Source organism: Delphinus delphis, chromosome 9 (assembly GCF_949987515.2).
Source record: "Delphinus delphis chromosome 9, mDelDel1.2, whole genome shotgun sequence".
Lineage (NCBI taxonomy): Eukaryota > Metazoa > Chordata > Mammalia > Artiodactyla > Delphinidae > Delphinus > Delphinus delphis.
The window spans coordinates 91,501,519-91,517,821 of record NC_082691.1 but is presented as its reverse complement, the minus strand read 5'-3'; the positions used below and the strand labels follow the sequence as shown (position 1 = coordinate 91,517,821).

At 42.4% G+C, this 16,303-nt stretch overlaps 1 protein-coding gene across 2 annotated transcripts in view; it reads left to right on the top strand.

Annotated features, from left to right (window-relative positions):
* DGKI (diacylglycerol kinase iota) overlaps nt 1–16,303 on the top strand; it is a 447,265-nt gene that overhangs the window by 189,714 nt on the left and 241,248 nt on the right. For both annotated transcript variants that reach the window (XM_060020018.1, XM_060020017.1), the window contains exons 4-6: nt 5,145–5,219; nt 6,583–6,639; nt 14,120–14,185. In XM_060020018.1, coding sequence (XP_059876001.1) covers nt 5,145–5,219; nt 6,583–6,639; nt 14,120–14,185 — 198 coding nt within the window. The remainder of the gene's footprint in view (nt 1–5,144; nt 5,220–6,582; nt 6,640–14,119; nt 14,186–16,303) is intronic.

Here is a 16,303-nt window from a genome sequence, read left to right as displayed (position 1 = left end):
CCCAGTGCTCAGTTTCTGTTTCTCACCATGATTCTTCTGACGTGGGAAAGGTGAGGGGGCTGAGAATTACTGGGAAGAAGACAGCTGGGGGAGCCTGAGTTGGGAAGCTCATCCCACCAGCCTCATGCAGCCCCCTTTTCCTGACTTTTCACCACTCGGCGCTCTATCCTGTCCTCCCCCTAGTGCCTCCTGTGCCCCCTTCCCCACTCCCAGGATGGTTGGGTTCCTGCCTGGAGCCCCTTCCCTGGCCATGCATCCTTTTGTCGCTGTGGCCTTATGATAAGGGCGGGGCTGATGGAAGCAGTGCTTCCTTGCACTGGGTCTGTGAGCCCATGTCTGGGAACTCTGTGTGCAGTGAGATGCTGCCAGGCCAGTACTTCTGTGTGGCCAGCAGCAGCCTCTGGCCCTGAGGTCTCCTGAGACAGGAGGCCAAGAAAGGGTTGCCATGTCGGCTCCGGAGACTAAATATTTCCTCCTACTTCTCCACTTCTGATCTCTGGTGATTAAAGCTGTGTGTGTGTGTGTGTGTGTGTGTGTGTGTGTGTTGGGGGGAGGGTGGCGTCCTTAAGAATACAGTGAGAGAGGTGGGGTCAGAGGCAGGATTACTTGACCATCTTAAGGGAAAAATGAGATTTGGTGTGTGCTTATCGGGAAGGGGCTCAGCCAGCCTTGTTGTACATGCTTTTGGGGTCAAACTTCAGACTATTAGGGGTGGCATTCAATTTAAGTTTCCTTGGGCAGCAAGGAGGCCTTGACCTGTCAGAAATCATGAACTGTGAAACTAGGTTTCCCTTTCTTTCTCCTACCCTATCCTTCCCTCCCTCTCTTCTTTCTGTCTCTATCAAACGCTGTTAACTACTACCAGATATTCATTGCTACTTAGCAGAAATCACATCTCTTGTTCAAAGGAAGAACATATAGCTTGCTTGGTGGTACATATGGATCAGGGACTTATGACCAAAGGAAGTGGGTAGGTGGGATAGGATTAGATATTAAACTGTTTCTCAGGGACAGTTATATACTTTCTACCACTGCTTGCCTCTGGTCCTTTTGTCCCCGCTCCAGCTTCCATCCCCAGAGACAGGGGTCTAAGGCTGTGACAGTTTTACTTCCATGCTTGATATGAGCTGAAGTTTGGTGAGGAACTGTCACCGCTTGGAATGCCAACAGTGCCCACAGCATGGGAAACATATAGGGCCAAGTCAGAACTTTGAGTGTGTTCTCTTACAATCACTGTTAGGTCTGCTGGTTAGGTTACGCCCACCATCCTAAAGCATAGCATATCATTCATTGTGTCATTATTATATAAGTAAATTATGATCAGAGTATAATGGGATATAATCTATGTTATAGCCTATGTTGTCTTAGTTTTCACAGATGTGCCCCCTCCACTAGTTTTTACAGGTGTGACACACACACACACAATTACAAATTAATGGATTTCCTTTGACAAAATCAGGAAACCCTTAGTAAGGACACTGAGGTTACTTGATATTTGAAGCAGTAAGCCTAATTGGCCTTTTTTTTTTTTTTTTTTTGACAATTTAGTGTTTATTTATTTTTTTTGTCTGTGTTGGGTCTTTGTTGCTGTGCACCAGCTTTCTCTAGTTGTGGCGAGCGGGGGCTACTCCTTGTTGCGGTGCATGGGCTTCTTATTGCGGTGACTTCTCTTGTTGCGGAGCACGGGCTCTAGGCATGCGGGCTTCAGTAGCTGTGGCACGCGGGCTCAGTAGTTGTGGCTCGTGGTAATTGGCCTTTAAATTCATTGATGAGAGTGAATTATTAAACTTTTATAATGTTAATTTTTAAGCATGTTTGGGTCCCAGGGCATGTTTATTTTTAAAATTGTATCTTTGTGCTAGGTTCCATAACAGCTATGTCCCGATATGAAGAATAACAACTAGGCTGCTGACTTAATTTTAATGACTTTTCTTGCTTTATCATTTTTCATAGTGAAGGAAGTATTGACTTCAGAGTTTTTAAAGAAAAAGTGAGTCGTTACAATATTGAGAATGTCTAGATTCCCGTGTTTTGTCTTTATATTTAGTTTAAATCTTGCAAATAAAAATTGGAACATAACCAAGCATTAATTGAGCAGTTTCTGCCCAGAAGCTTATTATCCAGCTACTTCAAATAACTTTAACTAATTAAAGCATAGTCGTAAACCAAGAAGTCAGCCGTTGAGACTTCGGATTCACTGGAGCAGTTTTCATCAGTTGAGAAACAAATCCATGTATTTTTCTACTATGGAAAAAGACCTGAGGCCTTCATTCAGAATTTATTCACTTAATTTTGCATGTGATTATAGACCTTAATTATCTGATTTATCAGATTAGAAGCTGTCATTTTAGAAATTGGGGGCAACTGAAGTCAGGCACTATAACATTGAAGACTCTCTAGCCTGATAGAAAGACAGGAAGCAGAAAAATGACTGTTCTTTGTAGTAAAATACGTCATGTTGTAGTGACTATAAAGAAAAATTCAGATTATGGTTTTATATGTTCTGCCTCAGAAGGCACAGAAGCATGCCTTATGAGGGCCTTTTAAAATTTAACATTGTTTAAATAAAATTAGTTTTATAACATAAAGCACTTTTCTTCCTATATTATCATCTGTAGAACACTGCACTTGAATTGTTACACATGAATGACATCGGTGTAGAGACATCTCACCCTAGGAAGCTGAGAGAGGACAGTCTTATGCCACAGGCTCTCAAACTCTTCCAGGCAAGATCCCTATTCAAAGGAGATTCCGACTTGGAATCCAGATGGAGAACAAGGCAAGGAAGGGGTATTCTGGCTTCGACGAGTGCACTTTTGTCCCTTCCCACCATCCCCAGTGACTCCGTAGGAGCCTCAAGGAGCCCTTGGAGCTCTGCAGGCCCCAGTGCAGAGCACACGTCAGGCACAAGGCTACACCAGGGCAGGAGTTACTGGTAAGGAAGGAGGTTTTTCAGGTGGCCTTAAATAAGCCCATCAGTGGTTGCTACCATGAGCGTTGCTTTGCTTGCGTGCGGTGAAATCTGCTAGGGGTTTAGTGGATAATGGGTAGAATGAAATCAACTCCTGAGTGTCACTATAACTCTTGAGCAACAGGACTCACTCAGGAGCCCCGTGCATTTGCTGCGGGTGGTGCTGAAGCAGTGATCCCCACCAGGAGATCCGGAACCAACAGGAGAGCAACAATAGTTTGCTCCTTACGGGCACTTAGCTCACGAAAATATTTGCAAACCTAGAATTTTATTATTGTTGCCTTGAGCGATGCTGCCATTGCTGGTGCTGCTACTAGTACTTGTTACTCTTCTTTTTGCGGTACGCGGGCCTTTCACTGTTGTGGCCTCTCCCGTTGCGGAGCACAGGCTCCGGACGCGCAGGCTCAGCGGCCATGGCTCACGGGCCCAGCCGCTCCGCGGCACGTGGGATCCTCCTGGACCGGGGCACGAACCCATGTCCCCTGCATCGGCAGGCGGACTCTCAACCACTGCGCCACCAGGGAAGCCCTTGTCACTCTTCTTGTTCTCCCTCCCCATCTCCCACCCCTTCCCCTTCCTCCCCACGTCCCGCCGCTTTCTTTTTAGTAGTAGAGCCAGGACACTTTTCAATAGTGTAGCTAGGTTCTTGGGTTTCCCTTATCCTCCTTTTTGGCAAAATCAATCGATTGCCAAGCTTACGTAAGGTTACCGACCATGTTCTTTCCTCAGGCAGAGGAACGCCACGAGTGACGAAAGCGTTTGCAAGCAGGGTACCTAAACCTTAGTCAGTGGGTATCAAGACGACGCGTGTCGTTGCTGCGGTACTGACTGCAGCGTTCTGGATGCTTGGCTGGTGGCTGGTGGCACTGTGGAGACTCCGTGTGGGATGGGTAGAACCACCGAGGAGGCGGGAGGCTACAGTTTCTTTCCTGATTCTGCGCCTTCCAAGGTGCTGGTTTGCAGTCCTTCCAGGCTCCTTGGTAGCAGCCACACCTCCATTTTTGGCTTAAAAATCCTATCTCAGTAGGGGAAGCTGAGTCTTGTGTCTTTCTTAAGGACAGGGACTTCGGGCCTTTCACACTCGGATGCTTTGATGGGCTGGGTCACAGACTGGCTTTGTTATAATAAGTTTCTTTCAGTGCTCAACCCCCCAAATTATTCCTGCAGATCTGCCTTTTAGCCTGTTCTCCATAGAGAGACCTGAGCATTTGTGAGTCAGACGTTACATGGCTCCGTCAGTATGGAATGGAGATTTCCACCCCTTTCTCTCTCTCCCTGCTGCTTGTTTTTTATTGTTAGAAAAAAGATAAACCTCAGAGAATATTTTTATTGTGAATTTTAACCGGTACTGACAGGGAGGCCAAACTGTGCGCGCTTTTAAGCACGAGCCTGCTATCAGACTAATTGGCCCTGCTGTGCTCTAATTATATGACCTCGGGCACATCCCTTGCTGGGCCTGTTTTCTCATCCGTAAAATGGTAGTAAGAATAGTATCTATTTCTTAGGGTGGTGAGGATGAAATGAGGTACTCTCTGTGAGGTGCTTACAAGAATACCTGGCACATAGAAAGTGCTAAATTCATCTTAGCTGCTTTTGCTGTTACTGGGCTGCTGCTGCTCTGATGATGATGATGGTGGTGGTGATAAGGACGGTGACTCGTAAAAGTTAAATTCGTCTTCTTACTTTCCAGAAGATTTGGGCAGAAACCAAGTTGTTTAGATTTGTGCTGGGAATAAAAGTCCAAGGGGATGGCCCCTTGAAATGTAAACTGTTTGGCTGTAGGGAAACCATGCTTGTTTTGAACCTAGACCCTACCCCTTAGCTATTAGAGTAAACGTGAAAAAAAAATAGGTTAATAATGCCTACAATGTTAGGTTATGGAACTAAGAAAATAACAGAATAAAGAGCTTGGTTCATAGTATATACTCAGCATACAGCAGCTAGTATAATTCTGTTTTAAAGAGAAAATCTTAGGCCACCCTCAGTCATGGATATGAAGTTACTTGGTAGGTCAGAGTACTGTTGCGGAAGTTTGTCCGATTATTGAATGTTTATGACGCAGTTTTAAATTGGTTTACGTTTGCCTCATTTATGTATACTCTCTTTACTACCAGGGAGCTCTTCAGAACAGACCGTTAACATTTCTTCTTGTCTTTTGAATTGTCTGTTGTAGAAATCAGCTCTCAGGAGGAAGTGTGCGGTCTGTAAGATCGTCGTCCACACCGCCTGCATCGAACAGCTAGAAAAGGTGAGACAGCGCCACCTGCTGCAATTTTTGCTACCCTGCCAGTGTTTGGACTTCAAAGACCAGGTGTCAGTTTCCATTTTCAACTTTTTGAAAACAATGCTCTTTTAAAAACCTGGAAGTCCAACATTACCAGATTAATAATGAAAGGATGGAAGGACAATGCTTAAGTTTCATTCACTGTATTGTTTGCTGAGGTATTATTTGATATCATTTTATGTTGATTCTCAGGAAAAGGAATAAGGTTAGAGAGAAAAGCCTCACGTGTACTCATTTTCTTCAACAATAACAAACGTTGTTATTCACCCATGGGATTTTCCACAAGATGTTTCGTATTAAAGAAAAAAAATTCCATAGCTCTTTAAAATCATTGTTTAGACATGTCTGACCTTTGTAAGTTTACTTCTTTCTAAATTGGCTGCCATGGAGAGAGCCCGGCCAGAAGCTGAGTTCCTTGCTTTGAGCAGCGTTCCCGCTTACACAGCATTAATGCGTGGGAGGGGCTGGAAGTGACATTCCGGTGGTGTCTTTCCTCCAGAGGAGGTGGATTCTGCAGAGTCCATTTATCTGTCATCGGGGCAAGGGAAAGGCTCCAGTAGTGAGCTCTCTGCTGTCCTCTTCCTTCCATGCCTCCTGCCCCTTTTCCACGTGGGATTCTCTGTGCATCATCTATCTTGAGCTGCCATGTGTACATGTATTGAAATATTTTAGTCCCCGGGGATATTCATTTAGTTTTACAGACACATTATCAACTGTTGCCAAGTGATATTTTGTGGGAATGACTAGTAATATTTTACAATAATTTTTTTTTTTGCTGTCCCAACTCCATGTACTCATTTCCTACTTCATTTCTACGCTCCTTTCACCTTATCAAGTAGCTAAAGAAGATGTAAATGTATAGGGAGACCTCCGCATCTAAAAGTAAGGGAGTGCTGAATGCTTGAAGAATAATTTTGTGTATTTTTGTGACTCATCTTCATCATATTAAAAATGTCTCAAGTTTATATTTTCCTACTTTTAAAATCTAAAACACAGCTGGATGATTTCAGCTGCCATATATTTTTCTCCTGCCTCTTTATTATCTCAGTTTCTCAAATTTATGGCGTGAGAGCATTACTGTCTAAAGATAACTTTGATTTCATCAGTGAGACTGAAGAGTCATGGACTGGAGATAACAGGATCGCTTGGGATTATCTAAGGTGATGATTTCAAAAGACTAAGAATAGTGTAAGACTATGTTCCTTATTCTTTGAGGTTTTTTTTTTTTTCTGTAGTCTCAATATCTGTCACTGTTGGTTTTTTCAGGTAACTCATTCTAGTCAGGTGCTTATCTCTAATATAATACACTTTTCTTTTTAAATGACAGATTAATTTCCGATGTAAACCAACATTTCGAGAAGGGGGCTCAAGATCACCGAGAGAAGTAAGTATATCAGAGCTCTAGTTCAAATACCGCCTTTTATTTCCCATTGATTCATTGGATTCATAGATATTCAGTAGGGATTTAAAAAAAATGAAGTCCATCTCCCTCTATTCCACATCAGTTTCTTTTCGATACATCAACACATACAATCAATAAAATCCCCAAGTCTCTTCAGTGTGTGTCTACGGCCCTTTCTTCTTCTCACAGAATGTATTGGGGAGCTAAGGTCTTATTGAATGGAACTAGAAAGTAGCGGGAGGAGGAGGTGGTGGAATTGAAAAGATAAGAAATAGCATTTTATTGACTTTTGGTCCATTTTAATTCCTGGAAGAGGTGGCAACTAAACTGAGACCCAAAGGGATGATCTAAGTGAAGGGCGGGGGGTTAGCTAGGAGGTGAGTGGCAGCCTTTGAGACAGAACACAGGCACACAGGCACAAAGGTGAGAGGATGTATGAGGAAGGCGTGAGACCTGAGAGATAAGCAGAGCTAGACCAGGAAGGCCCTTGTTAGCAAGGCTGCAAGTGGAATGTCGCATCATCATAGTAATTAGAGGGGACATGAAACTGTTATAAGCAGAATATATTATTCTGGCTACAGTGTGGAGGGAATGCCATATAATTCAAGCAATATTGGAAGCATGGAGAAAAAAGTTGAAGAGCTGTTCTCCTAATCTGGGCAAGAGATAACGGTGATCTGAACTAAGAGTAATACTGAGATGGAGAAAATTGGAGAATATGAATTTGAAGGAAACAGAATTGACAGGAGATAGTAATTGATTGGATTTTGGACACAAAGGCAGGGGAGCTCGGAATAAACAAGGGTTCTTCTCTGAGAAAGCAATTAGATGTTGGCAAATGAGTTGCTCTGAGGATGGGGTAGGGAAGTAATGAGTTCAGTTGTAGAACTCTCAAGTTTGAGGTGTCCTGAGGCCCCAGCTGGGGATGCCCAACAGAAAGCTGAGTGGGTAGATGAGCTTGGAGCTTATGAGGAAGATTGGGCGCTAGAGGTTAGACATTGGGGAATTGTCAGCATATTGAGATAGTAATTAAAGCTACGAGAATAGATGAATGAGTGGAATAGGAATAGAAGACGTCTGAGTACAGAGGTGTTAATGACAGTTAATGAAAAAAGACACTGTGAAGAAGAATGATCTCGTTGTTATTGACTAATACAAGGAGATTGGGAGAAAACATGGAGAGAGGATAGGCTGGCGGTGGAGGTTTGGAGAGAGATGAAAATATCAAGAGTTGTCCCTGTCCACTGTCCTCTCCCACTGTGCTTGTCTATTATGTCAGCAAGAGGAAAGTTATGGGTCATATGTAGGGTGAGGAAATCTAAGAAAAATGATAGGATTGTTTTACCCTCCATGTCACCCAAGTGCACTGTAGCAATGGTCAGGAGATAACTCAGTGACAGCTCAGATGAAGGAGAAATTTTATTTAGGACCGTAGAAGCAACCACTTTGAGGTTTTAAGATGGACTGTATGAATTTCTAACCAGGGAATCCTTATGTCTACCTTTGGTTCCCTGTCCTTTAATCTCCCTTTTTCTCTCTGGATAGATAATTGTAATTGTATGTGCAATTTTCTAATGCAAGGATTTTTTGGGTGTGTTTTCAGCAGCTGTTATTATTTCTCTTCCATGAAGCCAGACCCTTTATAAGTGTTTTCAGCACCTTCCCTTGTCTTCGTATCAAGGACTTGCTATTTCTTCCATTCCTACATTTTCACCTCCCCACCTTCCTTCTAGATTATCTCCATCATCATAAACATGCTCTGACAGCTCCCATCTTAAAAACCAAACAAACAAAAATAGTCCTTCACCACCAGCTGTGTCTTAACTGCGGCTCTGATTCTCAGCGCTGTGTTCAGTGCTAACTTCCAGAAAGTGTTAACTACGTTAATTGTTTTCAGCGTGTCCCCTCCTAGGCATTTTAACCTGTTCCGATCTGGTTTTTACTCTACCTGTTCACTGAAATTGCTTTTTTAATGTTGCCAGTATCGCCTGAATGCCAAATCCATTAGAAATTTTTCTGTTCTTATTCGGTCTTGCAGATGTGTTCAAACTACTCAGTATTTCATCCTCCTTGAAATGCTCTCCTGTCATGACATCTTTCCTAATGTTCCTCTTATTTCACTGGGTAGTCCTTTCATTGCTCACTCCCTGGTATTCGTTGGGCTTAGTACTGGACCATGTTCTGCCTACTGTTGTTGGGAGAGCTCATCCAATCCCTTGGCTTTACATATCATGTCTGGGCTGACAACAGCTAGCTTTCCATTTCCAGCCCACACTTGGAGTTCCATTTGATATGCCCACTGAATGTATCACAGTCATCTCAAATATAATACATTACAAACTAAACTCTTTATTTCCATCACCATAAAAACAAGTTTTTTCAATTCTTTTGTACCTCAGAAAATAAGATGACTATTGGCCCAGCTCCTTGATCGAGAAAATGGGTGAGGAAGGGGGGTCATAATGATTACTTTTCTCAGGTACTCCCCACAGCTAGTTCATTTGCCAACCCTATCAATTTTATTCATAAACTATATTTCAAATGATCCATTTATCTCCATTTCTGTTGTCAGCACCTTAGACTAAGACACCAGGATCTCTCACTTTTTTTTTTTTTTTTTTTGCGGTACGCGGGCCTCTCACTGTTGTGGCCTCTCCCATTGCGGAGCACAGGCTCCGGACGCGCAGGCTCAGTGGCCATGGCTCACAGGCCCAGCCGCTCTGCGGCATGTGGGATCTTCCCAGACCAGGGCATGAACCTGTGTCCCCCGTATCGGCAGGCGGACTCTCAACCACTGCGCCACCAGGGAAGTCCTAGGATCTCTCACTTTTGACCACTACAATAGGTTCTCCAGGATTCTTTAGTTTCCCCCTTCAATCCACCATGATTTAAGAGACTCATCTTTAAAAATGAATGTTGGATTATATCATTTTCCAACTTAAAACTCTTCAGTGGTTTCCATATCGTTTAGAGGAAAACCATACCCTTGGCTTTGCATGAAAAGTCAAAAGTCCTGCAAAGGCTGGACCCAGCCTACCTCTTCCAACCCATCCAGCTACCACATGGATTTTCTTTCAGTTCTTGAGTCATGCATCCAGATATTCCTCACCTTCTGATATTTGTGTGTTTCATTGCTGTACTGGAAATCTCTTTGCATGGCTAGCTCTTTCTTATAGTTAGACCTCAGTTCAAATATCATCCCCTCAGAGGTCTTCCTTGATGACCACCTCTAAGTAGGTTAGTAGGTTGCACATTGTTCTTTATCAAAGCACCTTGTTCTGCCCTTCAGAGCACTTTGTATGTCATAATTATTTATTACTCATTTGCTTGTTTGTTGCCATCCTCCTATAGCATAAGCTTTGGGGGATCACTCGTGAAATTTGTCCCAACCTCATTGTACCAGGCAGGATGCAGAGGATGTGATCAATGAATATCTTTTGACTGATTGAATTTATAAAGGGGCTAATTTTTCCCCAAGTGTCTAAGAACTCTTGGTCTAAGAGGACAGTTTGGAGATGATACTTATGACAGATTATGACCCATGGAGATTCTTAATTAAGAGTCCTTAGGTAGTTTACTTAATGGAAATGAAAGAAGCAATCACTTTAGAATTAGTTTGACCTGGGTTCAAAGGACACCTCTGCTTCTTTTCCCCTAGATGATGTCTCTAGGGCTGGGCTCTGGAACAGGGCTATTAATCACTGTCCCCTAGGCTTAGTGGGGTGCCTGATACCTGGAAATGTTTTAATGAATATTGTTTGGACTCCGCTAAGTTGAACCTTTCTGGCTGGACCTCAGTTTTCGTAGAGATAAGCTGCATGGATTAGGCTGTAATTGCTAAGATCCTTTCAAAAGCTCTGTGAATAATACTATGAATTAAACTGGCTGTTTCTGAAAATAATTGAACAATTGTGTTATGCATTTCTGCTAACAATACTGACCATAAACCCTGAAATAATGGATCACCGAGATTTTAACACCCATAAGTAATAGCCCTTTCCTTACCCAGTATTGGAAGATGCTATGTGAATAATTCAGATTATTGATGAACAATAAAAAGATGTTATGGTGTCAGCAGCCTTGCTTTGCTAGCTTAACAGCAGTGAATCAACACTCATATTTGCAATGTGAAGATCCCGAGTCTAATTTCATTTCAATAATTTAGGAGATATAAATAATAGTCAAAGGAAATAGTGTGAAAAATTTAAGTGCTTGGGAAAGAAGGATGATTCTACAGAAATGGTTCTTTTCCCCCTAATTGATAAAGACAATGGATGATCCTTCAAAATGGTAACTACACAATTTAATTGTCAAAGAAATTCGGTTGAGAATTTCATTCAATTCAGCACACATTTTTTGGCTTTTACTTTGTTCCAGCTATGTTTAAGCAGCAATAGAAGAAATTTATATCAGGCCTAAGAAGACCTCTGAATAGATGGATACTTGACATCTCAAATCAGGGCCATAGATTAGAGACAATTACTCAGTTTCTATAGTAGTGCTTTTGTTTGAGTTATTTTATCTGGGCCTTAATTTCCTACCTATTTCCTAGGAAGGATGGTATTAAAAATAGTTAACAACTTGCAGAGTCAAATATTTAAATAAAAATTTTTAAATGTTCTCTTTTATTCCTTAAATAAACTAAACTACATGGTATTATAAACCTGCTTACCAAACGAGGTATGTTGCAGCAGAAATGATTCATTGTCAGTCTTATAATTTCTAAAGAATTGTTGATTTGTGGAAACTGCTGGTTTAGTCTTTTGATTAGAGCTGTCACTAGCTGAATAATTCCATGAGTCAGCCGTGATTTCTCATAGGTAATTGATCAAATTCTTCCAATGTTTCCCTCCGTAAATTCTTAAATTGAGAGTCATTAGGTGATTTATAATCTCAGTAAGCAGAGAATTTCTCTTAACATCAATGATACTGTTCATTCTCCCTCAGCTTCTGCTAAACTAACAGCAATTATAGTAAATTTTTCTATCTCTCATAATCCTGCCTGACATTTTTATGTATTCAATATTTCCACTACTGACTGTCATTGAAATCATTTATTGAAGGAGCTTGAACCTGATCTTACAGAGCAGAGGAGAGGCGCAGCAACACAGTGCTGCCAGCCTGCCTGGGTCTGAATCCTTGCTCTGTCCCTGACATTTGAAGTCGCCACTCTGTAACTTAGTTTTGTCATCTGTAAAATGAGGACGATAATGATAATTCAAGTCAAGCCCGCTGATAACATGCCCTACCATGATGTTAACTGTGATAGAGTACAACTAGCAGTTGACCCCAGGCCTCCCCAGCCCTTATTCTTAAACAGGCAGTGGGCTAAAAGTGCTTCTCACTTGAGTGGGTGCAAAGCTGGAGTGGGCCACTTCATCTGTGAACTAGAGAGATGGAGGGTCCAATATCATCATCCCCAGTAGAGTTTTTTCACTGACCTGAAGGTATGGACGCTGATAACTGAGCAGGTTTCTGGACTTGCAGCCATAGGCCCCCAAAATTGTTTATATTGATATTTAAGCTTGGACAAACAACTACCATCAGTGGGGCACAGCCCAGTCTTCTGAGTTTGTGGGAGAACCCCATGGCATCGCCCCAGTAACATGATTCATTTTCAGAAGAGAGCTCCAGAATCTTGGAGACCTGTTATGCCCGAAATTAACACTCTAGTTGCTTAATAATGAGGAGGTAGGAGTGGGCTCCAGTGTTGGGGGGCGGGGGGGCGGTGTATGGCATCCAGGGAGGAGCCAGGGGGATGGTAGGGTCACTAAACTGCAATTTATCAACCAATATAGAAATACTTCAATATTTTACCAACTTGGGGTTTTACTAGTTCTTTTCAACTAAACAGCACCTATACTCATGAAAATTAAATTATTATTACATGTAAGGCATTTTAAAAAGTGCCTGACAGTGTTAGTAGTCAAGAAATGTTAACTATTATTATTAGCTTCTTTCTGAGAACAATGTAAGAATTGTGTCCTTGTTTCATTAAACTGCCACAGTGCGAAAAGCAAGATAAAAACTAGACTAATTAGCGGGACCGTTATGCTTTTTTATATCTTATTATAGTTAAAAGACCATTATTCCTCCAGGATCTTTGTTTAGTTTTAATTTGAATTGATTTGACGTTACGAAGAGAAATAGAGGCGGCACTTTGGAATTGATATTGCTAATGCTTGTTGGAGGTATCTTTGTCACTCTGAATTTCATGCCTTGATATAACATCTTTTTTTCTCGACACTGATCTGTTTCCTGTGTCCCTCTGTACTTAGAACAATGCCTGGATAGTAGGCATTTGGTAAGTATTTGTTGAAAAACTGAATATATGGTAAAGGGCCGGTGAGCCATGGCCGCTGAGCCTGCACGTCCGGAGCCTGTGCTCCGCGATGGGAGAGGCCACAACAGTGAGAGGCCCGCGTACCGCAAAAAAAATTTTTTAAAAATTATAAAAATAAAGGGCCTATTTTAAAGGGAAAGTATGGATTGTGGCCTGACAATACGCATGTTAATTTCAGGTAAAGTATGTTTTCTCAGAAAAGGGCAGGAGGAAAACATTAGCAAATATTTCAGGTGTGTTGGCCTAAGAGAGATGAGTTGTATGGAAGTCATTAGGGTTTACCTGTACCGTTAGGCCTGAAGACCACCTTCTCTCTTGTAAAGTATCCCAACAGCTGGGGTGACGGGTGCTTCTATTTGGGAGGAAAAGGACCTTCCATGTTTCCTACAGCTCAAGCCAAGAATAGACCTTGGAAGCTGATCTCATTCAGGTTATCCAAGGACAGCTTAAATACAACCTCATTGCAGAATTTCACGATATGCCCACATCTCTTGTCTCTGTCATCAGTTTCCTTCAGCTTTTCTCATCCTTCACTTTCGCTAGTGAAAAACTGTCACCATGTAAGTCCCGAATCAGGAGATCTGTTTCTTTCTGAGAATTTCATTTAAGTTCTCTGACTCAAATGTTTAGTACAGTGCCTGCCTGGCATTTATAAAGCATTAAATACATATTTGTTTAAAAAATTGGAGGTCTTTGTCCTTCTCTCCTTCACCTTCTCATTTCTTTAAGGATATTTCTTTTACCTGCCTCAGTTACCCACCCTCCCCCGCCCCCGCACCCCAGCTCAAGGTCACAAATCTGCACAATGTTTTACGAGACGGAAAACAGAGTAACGGGAATTCATTATGGCCATTCGTTACCAGGAAGCCGCAGAGGGAGGGCATGATTAATGGTTTCTACAGATACGAAAGGTCACTGAGGATGGAGACTTGCCTTCATTTTCCCAAGTGGGTTCATGTTTATTGTTAAACAAATCACACATACACATATTTGTTTTTGTGCTTAGATGGGCTTAGATGGTTGTTCGCGGAAATCTTTATTCTTAAAACATTAAAAAAAAAAACCTAACATTGGAGTTTGGGAATTGAAACATGTTTATTTACTTTTGTTTTCCCACAGAATTTTGTGCGTCATCACTGGGTACACAGGCGTCGGCAGGAGGGAAAATGTAAGCAGTGTGGTAAGGTAAGGGGCCCGCACCCCACGGTCATCGCAGGAGTCTCCTCAGGCCTTGGCAAGCACCCAAGGTAGATGAGTCCAGTCACCCGGACCCAGGGCTCAGGACATCCCTTCCTTTCCCAAAGGCCTCCTTCTCTAGGTCCCCTTCCCTTAAGAGGTGTTTTATTTGTTCTAGAACTCACTCAAGAAGCAGTGGTCTCCATACAAGGAATTAGCACGTTTTAAGAGAGATGGATGGACTTTTACAGTGAATTTCATTGTGGATAGTTTAAAAAAAGGATACTTCCTATTTTGTTAAAACTCCCTCCTGAGGACTGCTGGCCCATCATACTTCTTTGAACACCAACAGAAAACCAGTAGGTTGATGAGCGATACTACTCGTGTTGATATGTTATGGTTGAGCAGAACTGGGTAGAAGGACAACATGGAAGCAAGAAATGTGTTGCTCTCTTGGGATATTATCCAATTCCTGGAAAGAGATGCCCTTCTCATATGTGGTGACTTATGTCTACTCTCTAAGTATGACTGGCTACAGGCCCCTCAGGGTGCAGGGCCACTTGGAAGAGTGAGGTGGGGATCTGACAGCTTCATGCTCTGTAGATTCCATGTTATTGACACTAACAGAGTTGGATTATGGCTTTTTCAATGTACAAAGATCTACTTTAGGAATGAAAGGATCCTCAGAGAAAGTTAAACTGGTGGTGAATCCTACTACAAAGATTTTTTTTAAAAAATTTACATAGACGTAAGCTGGTCTCAATAAAGCAAAGTTTTGATTTGGTAGAGAGCAGGATAATTTGGGAGAGTATATTCCTCATCAATTCATTTCTAATTTGTTTATTTATTCATATGACTCTTTGGGGTCAAGCACTGGGGTGAGCTGACCAGTATGGCATTTTTGACAATAGAGGGAGGCAAGGAAGTTTTGGCTGCCTGAGTAGTGTTGAGGGCGAGCGAGACACGGAAAAAGTTTGATTAATGTTGCTGTTTTCCCAGTGCCTGAAAGGGAAATATGCTGTAGCCATTGGTTACCAAGCTCTTCTTTGGAAGGTGGCACACTTTAGTCTCAAGGGTATGGGCCTCCATTATAACTGGTATTATCTCCTCCAGTTCAACACAGTGACTCTCAGCTGGTTCCTTTCTAGCCTGGAAAGAGGACAGGCAAAATAGGTTAAAAGGGGGAGGAGGTAAAAAGAAGAGGAGGAGGGAGGGAGAGAGGAGGAGTTGAAAGTTGCTTACCAGCCATTTTACACGGCTGGGAAAAAGGAGGTCAGCCCTCTACCCTCACATGACCTTCCTTCGCTGGCTCCGTCTACTCCTTCCCTGTCTGCTGTTGCCCTAGGGCTTCTGGATCTTCTCTTACTTAGTGGATTGTAGACTGTCTACAACTTTCCCATAAGAATGTGTGCCTGTGTATGCGTAAGAGAGAAGAAACAGGTGGGCGTGGCCAATTTTGAGGTCAGAAATGTGGACAGTAGGAAGGATCTGGATGAACAGGTTCTTCACTTTGGAGAAAATATCTTCACTGGACAACCTAGTAGCTGGCACCACCTCAGCAACTTTCAAGCCATAATAGATTTGGAGGAATTTTATTAAAAGAAAATCAATAAGCATTATATATCTTGCGACAAGTATTCCCTAGCGTCGCATTTCACTCCCTTTTCTGGCTTGTCTTCTGTTGGTGTGGTCAACCGAAGGGGAAGAACTGGACACCCTGCACTCTGAGTTGCTGTGACCATGTCTCTCTTCCTGCCCAGTGTCCCCAGGCAGGCATCTCAGAGCACTCACAGCTCGCTGCTCATCACGGCTCTCCGCAGGGAAATCTGTGAGCCCAGCTCTTCACGTAAAGTTCCCATAATGTTGAATTGTTATATTCATGTCCTGTGTTTATAATCCAGCTGCTTATGGATTCTCAGAGACTCAAGCAATTGTGGCATATGATGGTCTTAAACCTGTGTCTCCTTGCTGGATAATAAATAACCCTTCTTTGGAGCCTGGCTTCTCCCCTGGATTAGAGGAAGACTAGTGAGTGACTCTCTTTCCATTTGCAGATTAAGGGATTGAAGATTCATTTCAGACTTTGGTGCTATGCATAGTTTTCATCAGTACAGTTGGTTGTACATT